Source organism: Mus pahari, chromosome 14 (assembly GCF_900095145.1).
Source record: "Mus pahari chromosome 14, PAHARI_EIJ_v1.1, whole genome shotgun sequence".
NCBI lineage: Eukaryota > Metazoa > Chordata > Mammalia > Rodentia > Muridae > Mus > Mus pahari.
Genome location: NC_034603.1, coordinates 34,056,559 through 34,068,770, shown reverse-complemented (window position 1 = coordinate 34,068,770; position 12,212 = coordinate 34,056,559). Strand labels below are relative to the sequence as shown.

Sequence of the window (12,212 nt, the reverse complement as noted above, 5' to 3'; positions counted from 1 at the left end):
GTGGGTGGGTAGGGGAGCAGGGTGGGGGGAGGGTATAGGGGACTTTCAGGATAGCATTTGAAATGTAAATGAAGAAAATACCTAATTAAAAATTGGAAAAAGTTAAAAAAAAAAAAAAGAATGTTGTCAGAGAATTTCTTAGTCCATCACTAGGTTTTTCAGACTTTTTATAGAATGAGCAGGAAGCTTTCTGAACCCATCTTCTGGCAGTCTTCTCAGGTAAGGAAGAAATTGTAGCCTTGGCATTGTCAACTCCTTGCTCTCCAGATTCAGGGACACCATGAGGTAGGTGGTGCCCCAGCAGGGACCGTTGACCATCTCTGATTCCATCTAGCCCTGACAGAGGCCCAGGACATCCATGTGCACCTGTTACCGCTCCAGCGACACCTGGACATCCTGGAAAACTTGGAGTTTCCCGCGGTGAAGGGCAGGCTGCGGCCTCTGCTCCATGTGGTCTGTCTGATTTGGGCCACCTGCAAATGGTACCGTTCCCCTGGGAGGCTCATGGTACTGCTCCAGGAAATTTGCAACCTTCTCATCCAGCAGGTGAGCTGATCAGGGCATCCCAGGAACTTCTCCCCAGGGGCTGCTTGGTACAAAGGCATATGGAGGAGTAAAATGTGTGTTTCCCTAGGCACGGAAGTAATTACTTGTCTCACTTGAATTTTATAAATTCACAAGCCAGAAGTTCATAAAGAGATTTTCCCTTCTGCTAACACTGGGGTGGCTCAGTATCTCCTTCCTTTCTGCCTAAGCCCTGGGGCAGGGCTGGTAAATTGTAACCTCCTTCATGATCTGTGTGAGGGACTCATATTATGTCACCAGTGGAGTCTAGTAAATAAATAAGACAGAAGCCTCTGAAGTCAAGGGATTCTGTTTCTTACTTACCACATGTGAGCCATGTGTCCTAACACAAGCCACTTACCTGCTCTGTGCCTCATTGTCTTGTTCATAATGGTGCACCGACAAGGGACTGTCTCACAGGAGTTGGTGAGAGGCTTCGGTGTAACAAAGGCAATGAGGTCTGTGTCCTTTGCATGCTCAAAGTGTTTAACCGTGGACTTTTCAAGATGTTGCTGTTTGGATTGCACAGAATGTTCCTCCGCTTTTTGTTGCCGATGGTGGCGTTTTGTCTTGTCTTGTTTTGTTTTTGTTTTGTTTAATGGTTAAACCCAAGGCCTGTATTTTTAAATTTTATTTTGAGACATGACCTCGTTGTACTTCCCGGCCAAGCTTTAAACTTAAACTTGCCATCCTCCTGCCTCATCTTCCCAAACACATGGGAATACAGCTATGTACCACCAGGCTGGCTTTCTTGCTCCCCTTTAGGGATTCCTGTAGGACTAAGAAAGTATAAATCTTAACGAATGCATCTGTAAGTGGAACAAGAAGCCTTGGTTTTAGTGACCTTTCCTCCATATTGACTTCTTTGGGCGCCTAAGGACAGTCAACCCCTAGAAAACAATGAGCAAGCTCACCGAATGGCTCACAGTAACTGGCATCCTCTGAGCCTCTTGAGGCTACAAAATAGTGATACATTGATAATCCTAGTCAGTCATCAGATGAGGGGGCAAGAGGAGTCTTAGAATTTATTACTTATTTAAAGATATTGGTCAAAGTTCAGGACTTGGCTCACCCAAAGCAGCACTCATATCTGAAGTGTTTGTCTCACACATCTGCATGTTACCATCACTACTGATGTGGACTTCAAGCTGAAAGTATAAGGAAACAAAATGGAGCATCAATAGAGAATACTATTAGCTCCCATGCTTTGAAATCCCAGAGAAGGCTGACTAACATTGTGGTTTCAGATGATAGCATCCAAACCCAATACTCTCTGCTGCTCCTTGGGTTGGTGACAGGGACTGTCCAGTAGCCTAACTTCCCAGTTCTTGGGATTGAGTCTCTTAAAGAGAGAGAAATCAACATGGCCCAACAAACTCTTGCATTCAAAGTATTTTGCTGTTGAAGCCATTAAGTCACAGAGAGCATGTTGGGATTAATATTAGCCCACGTCGGGTTGACCCAGCCAAGTGCCATGGTGCCTCCTGGTATCTGACCAGTCAACCACTTGTCAAATCCCAGTGTAGTTCAAAGACATATCATGACTGAAGGAACATGTAGATTGTTGGATTTAAACACTGGCCCAAGGTCACCTGTGGAACTGGAAACTTGGGCAGAGGTTTTCTGTGGTGTACTTGTGAAAAATATTACATGGGCAATTATTTGGTTCTAAGACAGTGTTGACATAGTTATGAGCTATCCTGTAGCTGCCACCACACTTATAGATACTAATTTATTTACCTGCCAGGCCTCAAATTACCTCAGCCCGGAAGACCTCCTGAGAAGTGAGGTGGAAGAGAGTCAGAAAAAACTGCAAGTGGTCTCAGATACCTTAAGCTTCTTCAAGCAGGCATTTCGGGACAGAAGGGAGCACCTCCATACTTACTTCAAGGACGATTCTGAAGTCAGGGTGTGGGATTTCCAAGCATCTCTGGTCTTTGTGCGACTGGATGGCTTTCTGGGCCGAGTGCATATGGTGGAGGTGAGTATATTCATTTACCCCAGGCTCCAACACAGGATTAAGCAAACAACCTCATATGCTTCCTGGTGGCCAGAAAGATTTATTTTGGCTCACAGTTACAGAGAATTTTAGTCTGTCATGGAGGCAAAAGTCAGGGAGAAAGCAAGCTCCATCTTTAGCAACAGGAACACATGGCAGTGGTTGTTCACATAGAGATGAAACTGACAGCAGAGAGGAAGGCTCGAGCCACAGGCTAAGACTTACAGCATATACTTCAAAGTCCTGACCTACTTCTGTTCTATCTCCTAAACATTCCATAGCCTGCCAACAGAGCTCCACCACCCGGGGATCAAGCATCGAAACATGAGAGCCCATGGGTAATGTTTTAGATTTGAACACAATAGTCACCTGTGGTTGACTGAAGGAATCATAGAAAGTTTCAGTAAATAGTTGTCATTTAGCTTGACCATTAAGCAGGGGTGATTCCGTCAGAAGTCAGAGACTCTTGTCATAGGCACTTAGGAAGAGCGCCCCAGAAATCAGTCTGTAAATTCTGCTTATTTCCAAACACACTCAGATTGGAAAGCCCAGTATGCAAAACTCAAAGAACAGGCCGACACACAGCTGCCCATTCTCACAGAGCAGCTGCTTCGAGCTTCCCTTTCACCCCTAGATTGCCCAGTGGCTCAAAATCCCCCACAATGGTGAGTCCCTGGGGCAAAAAGAACATATCTGATTCCTAATTGTCTTTGCCCCCAAATATTTAAACATTAATATGAATTTTAGTTTAAGTACTAAAGGGAAAAGACATGAGACATTTTGTTTTTAAATTTTGAATTTAGTATCTTACAGCTATGGGCTTACTTATTGCATTTTGATTTTTTAAAAAATATTTTTATCACTTTACTTCTCCTTCCTCCCTCCTGCCACTCTCAGCATATATATATATATATATATATATATATATATATATATTATAATATATATAATATAATATAATGTAATATATGCAACCTGTTGAGTCTGTTTTGGGTCATTTATATCTTTAATGACTGCTTTGCATTTGACAACTAATCAGGAGGCTTATTCCTGGGAGAAACTAATTCTTCTTTTCCCAGAAGCTATTAGTTGCCTATAATCTTTCATCTAGTTGTGGACCCAATAAAATTCCCATGCTTCCCTGTTGACATATCCACTGATGTGACCATTGTTCTGGGCTTTTTCATGCAGTCATTGCTAGGACAGACATTCCACAGCATACTTCCTGGTTCTTACAATCTTTCCAGCCCTTCTTCCCATGTCTTCCCCTAGCAGGAGATGTAATATTAATGCATCTACTAGGGACAGGCTCCCCACAACTCGTTGACCTCTGTATTATGTCCAGTTATGGTTTTCTGTGATGGTCTCCACTTGTTGTAAAGAGAAGCTTCTTTGCTGAGGGCTGGCAGTTAGCATCATCCAGGAAAGGTAGTTCATGAAACCTGACTGAGTTTTTTTGGAAAGGATAGGGTCAAAATAAGAAATACATAGTTAGGAATAACTGGAGGACATCAGCATCTAGTTCAATATTAGACCAATAGCTGAGGGAACAGAAAAGGGTATTGGACTTATGTTCCTAGCTATTAGTAGCAGAGATTTGGGGTCAAGAGAGATGTGTTGTAGAAATTCTGTAATGATCCTAACAAAACCATTAGATGACAAAGATAATACAGTAACAGACTATATCTGCTCATGTCAAATTTTTTAAAATGCATATTAAAGGTTCTAGGCACAGAGCTAAGTGCTGGCACCCAAAGATCAATAGAATATAGTTTTGCCTAAAGAACTGTCTGGACATATAGTCATGGTACGGGAGAAGAGAGATAAGATAAATTAGCACAGAACATTCAGGGTAGAAAGACATAGGATCAGTAAACTTCACTGGGGTGAGTTAAATGTCATAATGAAAGTACATGTGGATTACTGGGAGCAAAAAAGGGGTGGGGACCCTAACTCAGGAGAACTTTGAAAGAAAATAGCAAAAGACACAAGAGGAAATCAATTTTGAACTAGAAAAAGAATTCACTGGGGAAAGGCATAAAGGTAGAAAATATATGAGAGAAAGCCAGAAGCTAGATTGTATGAAAGACATACCTTAAACCTTTCCTCGGAATCAGGGTAGTATTAATAATTTACGTGTAGCATCATCCTAAATGCCTCATTTTCTCTCGGCTGTTTCCAGCGCAGCTCTTGCTGTTCAACCCCTGTCCCTTTCCCCTCCACTCATCATTCTCTCATCTCCACACCAACTCCTTTGTTGCTGTGTAGCCAAGGTGACGAACACCCTGGACTCTGGGCTGACCAGGGAGGAATAGTTACCTCTGTAGCTTTGTAGCAGTCGTGTTGGCCGAATCTCCAGCCTCAGAACAAGCCTCCAGTGACTGTTTGGGCGGTGGCTTCAGCCCTGTGCATATGTACTAATGGCATGACCTTTCTAACATCAGGGCTCCTAATGTACATGGGGTATCAGTAAATAGTAGCATAGCTGGCCGCAGCCCTCTGGGAATCATTATCTCATAGTATTCCCTTCTAGGGTCTTTTTCTGAATCAAAGGCTCAGATGCATACAAAGAAGTTGCCCTGGTTTGACCGGAGAGAGCTTGATGTCCCCTGCTCTCTGACCCCTTGCTTCTGTCCTTCCTAAGTTGTCTGTCCTGTGTGGTGGGCTACTTACTCCTTTGCTCCTGGGCACAGTGCCCCTGTTTCTTATTATTATTTTTAATCTTCCCAGTGTTGGCTCAGATTCACCCCCTTGCCCTTTTCTGTCTTCTTCCTCCCCCATCTCTTCTCTCCCCAGCTCAGTGCAGCAGGACGGGGTGGGGGTGGGGGGACTATCGATTGTCTTCTGGCATATTTTATGTAGCCCTTTAGTTAACATTCCGAGTATCGAGGTGATCAATGTCTGTTTCAAATGGGATTAATCTGCTTCTCCCCAGCAAGAATTAGCATGGACTTAACCTTCTTCATCTTCTATTCTAATGAAATATGTGACCACCGGGGTGTTGGCACCTGTGATTAATAAATAGAAGTGAGATGAATAGAATGACATTGGTACCCTTAGGTATCCTCTGCTTGTGCTTAGCTCTTCTCTGCTTGTGCAAGGGACTGCCTTCTAATCTCCACACTGCTCCCAGCCTCCTGGCCTCTCATCTGTGACTCTCTTTACCCTTTTGCTTATTTTCCACAAGAGAATTTTGTTGCACAGGTTCACGCTTCCCTACTGGGTGCTTGCTGAAACAAGGTGGGAGGTAGTGTGCGATCATGTGGGTGTGCGCTGGTGAACGGTGCACAGTCTGTGGAGCATGCGCAGCAGGTGGAGCAGCAGCTTCCCAGGGCAACGGGATACCAATCTTCTTCCTCATGCTCTACTCCACACGACCTAATCCTTGCCGTGGAAACGGAAGACTCCAAACAGAGAGAAATGAGGCACACAGGAACTTTCCTCATGTTAGAGCATGGGCCATTACTGTCCTCAGAAAAGCTAATCATCAATACCTATCTTTAATAAACAGTTCAATCCGATACATCAATTAATTTATGCACAGTCATCCAGTGCAGAATGCTGAACTGGGATTTGTTTGCAGGAGAATGTAATCTTCTCTCTAAACTTATATATGCTCCAGGACGCCATAAACGTCGCCTTCCCTCACTCCCGTCCCATTTCTTTTTCTCCTTCTCTCTATCCTTCCTTCCCTCCTTGCCTTTGCATTTGGCTAAAACTGGCTTTGTGGTGTTATTTCTGCCCTTACATGCTGTTTTCTCTTTTGAATACCCTGCTTTTAACCATATCGTTTCTAGATCTTTTTAATTAAGTAGCTCACTCACATAGTTCTAGATTCCTCTCCAAGGAAGGGCTTTATTGGACTTTACGACTTCTCATAAGGCAGTGGCTAGACTTCTTAACACCGTGACCCTTTAAGACAGCTCCTCATGTTGTGGTGACCCCAAACTATAACATTATTTTCATTGCTACTTCATAACTGCAATGTTGCTACTGTTGTGAATCATAACTGCATTTTCTGGTGGTCTTAGACAACCCCTATGAAAGGCTCATCTGACCCCCAAAGGGGTTGCAACCATCCATGAAGAACCATTGACCTAAGGGTACACCCAAAGTACACAAGATCTTTGCAGTTTGAACAGTCAAGGAACTGAAGAAAACCATCTCTTCAGGCCTCTGGGTTCCTTGGCTCCTCCTACTCCCGAGCAACATACTCCAACACAAGCACACATGCATGCTTGCAGTTCACTTATTTTGCCACAATATTGTGGAATCTGAACATCCTTGTTTATGTTTCTGCCCACAGCCTCTTCCCTGCGAATGGTGTGGGGAGCCGCTTAGAGAGAGCCCTCATTTCTTTCATTATAAAATTGCTGTGATTCACTTGGAGACAAAATGATTTCCTGCTGGGGCTTTATGCAGAGTGATTAGCAGGGAGAGAGGTAATAAGCCGACCTGATACACACCACATTTCCTCCTGGTCCCTCTGCCATCTCCAGCCACTCTGCCCAGCCTCTTTTCATTCCTGGCCTAATTGGGCTGGCTTCCTTTTCAGCCCAGCTTGAACACATGGTCACGAGCGAGACCATTAGCTGCATAAGGTCGGTGGCAGTTGAAAGGTAAAGAAAACCGTCTTTTTTTCAAATGACCTTTAGAGATTTTCATCTGAGAGTATCTGCTTTGTGCTCTCCCTTAATGAATTCCGAAGACATTTCTTTTAAGACTGGCGGTGTGACCTCTCCTTCGGGAATAGAGTAGCCATTGGTGAAGCTTGTCGTTCCCTCTGGTTTTGATTCCCCATCTCATGGGCCAGAGCACAAATTGAACCCCATCTCTCCACCTGCCACCACGATTAAATGTTGCATCATTTTTCATAACAATAGGTCCCAGGCAGCCCAGCAAGTCTTCTGGGACCCCTGGGCACTTTGTGATACCTGCCTACAAAAGAGTAGCAGTGTCTCCTAGAGAAGCTTTACTGATCCAGTATCTAATGACATCAGGATGGCATTGGGATGCTCACAATTATTTATAATGCTGACACACTTTACTGATATCCTACACTTCTGCAGAACCACAGGATATGTTAAATATCACTGTCCCTAATCCCACTGTATGTTAAATATCACTGTTTCCAACTACAGGTTAGGCAAATGAACCTTAGAATCTCAGTGTCTTGCTCCAAGCTACAGAGCCAGCAAAGAGCAGGACCAGGGTTGTGCGAGCATGAGCGTCAGAGCTCTTCTGTGATATGCATCCTAGCTCCACGGCTCCTATGTGCATCCTGTACACAGCACAATGCGTTTCATGGTTTTACTACAAGGATTAATAACCATTGACATTTGAAACAATATTTAATCCCATTGGCTTAAGTTTGCCTTTTATCTATCGCTAAGGATTTTTAAACGGGCTGTAAAAAGAGCCTATGTGTAAATCAAGAAACCATGATGGGCTGTGGTAAGGTGTACAAAGTCTGTGTCTGCAGCTACAGAGATCGTGTCTACAGCACTATCCACTGCGGATTGCACCAGAATCTTCCCAGGGATAAAGAGCTCACTGCCCGCCCCAGCAGCCCAGTCTGTCTGGACTGTCTGAAAACTGCATGCTTTATTTGTTGGTTTCCCAGGAACTGCTCACTTTTTGTAGATTAAGATGACTACACATCAGCAGTTAACTAACTTCAGCCTACATGGTCTGTTCCTGTGCTCATTCAGCCGTTTGCCTCTTTCCTCAGAGTAGGACCACAAAAGTATCTACTTTGCACTTGTCAAAGACCCTTTCACCACCGAGCTATCCTGCCTTCACTTTCTTCATTCTCACTATCTGCTCAGCAGTCCTGCTTGCTAGGTTTTCTGTCCCTGTGTCACTTTCTGCTGGATGTGCGGTAGCTAAGTCAAAGCAGAAAGAACATGACTTCATTCACCAAATATTGATTCAGCGTTGAGTGTTCTCTCAGGCACAGGGGAATCTGGGAGACCTTTGGAATATTTGTAAACTCCTGGGAAAGATGGGTAGAAACTAACACAATATAATGTTAAATATTATCATGCCTGAGTACAATAAGATCTCAGAAAAGAAGCTCAAACAAAGAAAGGAGAGGGGTGGTGCTGAGGGGTGGAAAGGGGGAGCCAGACCTTTTGATAGGAGTTGAAAGAAAGCCCCCCAAACTTCCCCATGAACCCCAAATAAATGCTTCATCCACTATATTTTTAAGTTAGGTAAAGCATAAATATCTATCATTCCCTAATAACAAAATACCCCAGCTGGAGGTTACATCTGACTTTAGATGACTGACTTTAGGGAACCAGTGTTCTCTTTTATGTCTGGGGACCTCTCTAGGTGGCAGTGAGGGCAGCAGAGACTGACAGGATAGCCTGTTGTAGCATCTCTGGTTCCTGCAGTGAAGGTGTAGACTTTTAAAAAAAATCATCATTTTATTCATTTACATTTCAAATGATATCCCCCTTCATGGTTAACCCTCCACAAACCCCCATCCCATCCCTATTCTATCTTCTCCTCTTTTCCTCTATGAGGGTGCCCCTTCACCCACTCACCCATTCCCACTTCACCACTCTAGCATCCCCCTACACTGCGGCATCAAGCCTCCATAGAACCAAGAGCTTCCCTTCCCACTGATGTGAGATAAGGCCATCCTCTGCTACATATGTATCTGGAGCCATGGCTCCCTCCATGTATATTCTTTGGTTGGTGGTTTAGTCTCTGGGAGTTCTGGGTGGTCCAGTTAGTTGATATCGTTCTTTGTATGGGGATGCCCATTCAGCTTCTTCAGTCCTTCCCCTAGCTCATCCATTGGGGTCCCCAGGCTCAGTCCAATGGTTTGCTGTGAATACCTGAATCTGTATTGGTCAGGTGCTGATGGCACTTCTCAGGGGGCAGCTATACCAGGTTCCTGTCAGCAAGTGCTTCTTGGCAACAGCAATAGTGTGGGGGTTTGGTGTTTTAAGACAAAGAAAGAACTTTGAAGAAAGTCACAAACTAGACTTAAAATACAGTAATTAACTACCACTCTGATTCCCTGACCCCCTCTTAGATTATCAATAGAATTCCCCCCACTGACAACCTAGGAGCTTGCATCAAGGCTTCTTGAGGAATAAAAAAGTAAAATGAAATTATCATCTCATTTTCTGCTATAACCAAATATATCAAGATGCATCTGTCTTCTTAAAATGGCTAGAGAGGATTTCTCAACAAATTGAAATCGACATCCACACAATTGTAAAGAATGACTACTAGGGAAATATTCCAAGGCACAAATATTTTCCTCCTTAAAAACGAAGCAGCTAGTAAGAGATATGAATTACCATGGAGTCATTTTCATTTTCATAGGATCCATTTGTTTTCTTCTGTGCATATAAAGTTGAGCAGTGTTGTTTCTTTGAGTTAAAGTCTCTCTATGTAGCCTAGGCTTGCCTAGAAATCATGGTTCTCCTATCTCAGCCTCTCTAGTAGTAGGGTTGCACATGTGTTAGGATTCCCAGCCAGTATCTTATGATTATTTGAATTGTGCAAGTTTATGAGACGTAGTTGTGATCATGTGTCGTGTGTCTATAGCGTGATGGTCAAACCAGAATAGTTACTATGTCCGTAAACATTTAAGCACTAGAAATGTTACGGAGTACACTGTGATATTTCAATGCATTGTGTAATACATGTTATCAAGTCAGGGTGATGAGCATTTCGCATTCCCATTACTCTGTGGAGCCTTTGAGTTCCTCCTTTCTATTCTTTATCAGATGTGTTATGATGAACTGCCAGTCTCTACCATTATGTGGGAGTACTAGATCTTACTCCCATCTGATTGTGTTTGTGTCCCTCTTATCAAGCCTCCACCCCAACCCTTGCCATGACCTTCTCTGTCTCTAGGAGTCACCACTGCACTGTTGGGTTGCATCGCTTTAAGCATGTGACATGTGACAGAACATGTGACAGAACATGACTTATTTGTCTTCCTGCATCTGACTTATTTCACCTTATATATGTCCTACAGTTCTATAGACTTTGGCACATATACTAGAGTGTCACTGTCACGGATTTCGCTTACTCACCAGCTGATGGACATGAAGGTCATTCCATATTTCACCAATTATGAATAGTGCAGCAACAAATATGGGCATGCTGGTGCCTCTTTAATATGCTGAAATCGTTTCCTTCAGATACTTATGTGGAAGGGATTGGGTGTGTGTGGGGAGGGTGTCCTATGGTAGATCCATCTCCAGTTGATTGGTTGACCCTCCATACTGTTCTCTCTTGTTGGCTTATTAAACTCTTTATATTTGTTAGCTTGTGTCTTTTGGATTCCAACCATTCTAACTGTGGTTAGCTATCTCATTGTGATTTTAAGTTAAGTTTCCTTAACAGCTGGTAAAGTAAAACATTTTTTCATAAATTTGAAAGCCTCATGATTTTCTTTATTTATAAACAAAATGTAGATACAAACTTTTAATAAATAATGATCACACAAACTACCCCACCCCCACAATCACCACAGGCCAAGAATAAAACATTGTCAACACACAGATGCCTTCCTGTGTTCTTCCATGATTCAAACTCTCTCCTCTCATTCACGGAAATGCGTTAGGCTGGCTTCGTGGATTTGTCTATGCTGTCTCCACTCCTTTAAAGATTACACAAATAGTTTAAACAATCACTGTGCGAACTTATCAAAAGCTGTAGATAGTATAACAATCTTCCTATTGTGTTCTGGGCTGACAGGTGGATTCTTTCAGCACGCACAAGGTATCATTTTTAATTCTACTGCATCATGTGTAGCCCCCATAGCCAACACTGAGTCTAACCCTTGCTTCATTTCTCATACAATTTCTTTTATACAGGAAGTGTCTAATTCATGTTCTTTATCCAATTTATAATTGGATTATTTGGCTTTTGGTTACCAAGCTCCTTAGATACTCTGGGTATTCATTTTCCATCAGGGGCATTACATGTAAATACTTTGTGGGTCCACAGCTGACTCCTTGCTGTGTCTCCTCACTCTGTAGACTGCTTCCTTTGCTGTGTAAAAGCCCTACAATCTCTTCATTGCTACTGATCTGTTCTCACTTCTGTGTCCTCTGCCTTGGAGGTTTTTTCCAAAAAAGCCATGGCCTATACTGATGTCTTGAAGTGTTTCTGTGGTTTCTTCTAGTATTTTCATTCCCCCCCTTCTTCTCTTCCTTCTTTCTTCTCAGCCTTTCTCCATTTTTCTATACTGGAGGCTTCACTCTGATAGAGAGGTGTGCTCTCTCTAACATAAATCCTAATATTTTAGAGTAGTGATTCTCTCTCACACACACACACACACACACACACACACACACACACACACACACACGGAGGCAAGAGCTCTGATCCTGATGATTCTTTCTCTTTCTTGCTGCTGTCTCTGCCCTCCCTGCTTTTTCTGTTGATCATACCTCACTGTGGCTGAATGAACAGACTTCTGAGTGGTTACCAGAGGCTGTGGGGTGACTTCCTGGCAGTCTGAGGAGTTGGTGGCTCCTCCTCACTGCTATGCCTCTGTCACTTCTTTTGGACTTGGTGTCAGTAGTGGCACTGACCACTGGCCATGGGATATTCTGGAGTAGAGACAGGACCTAATGTCTCTCATAGGTCAGGTATATGCTTTTGCCATTCC

The 12,212-nt window shown here is 43.3% G+C and overlaps 1 protein-coding gene across 1 annotated transcript in view; it reads left to right on the top strand.

The window, feature by feature from the left end:
- Positions 1 to 12,212, top strand: part of Dnah9 (dynein axonemal heavy chain 9) — a 322,533-nt gene that overhangs the window by 21,568 nt on the left and 288,753 nt on the right. Inside the window, exons 5-6 of the mRNA XM_021213724.1 lie at positions 335 to 546; positions 2,312 to 2,545. Of these exons, the coding sequence (XP_021069383.1) occupies positions 335 to 546; positions 2,312 to 2,545 (446 nt within the window). The remainder of the gene's footprint in view (positions 1 to 334; positions 547 to 2,311; positions 2,546 to 12,212) is intronic.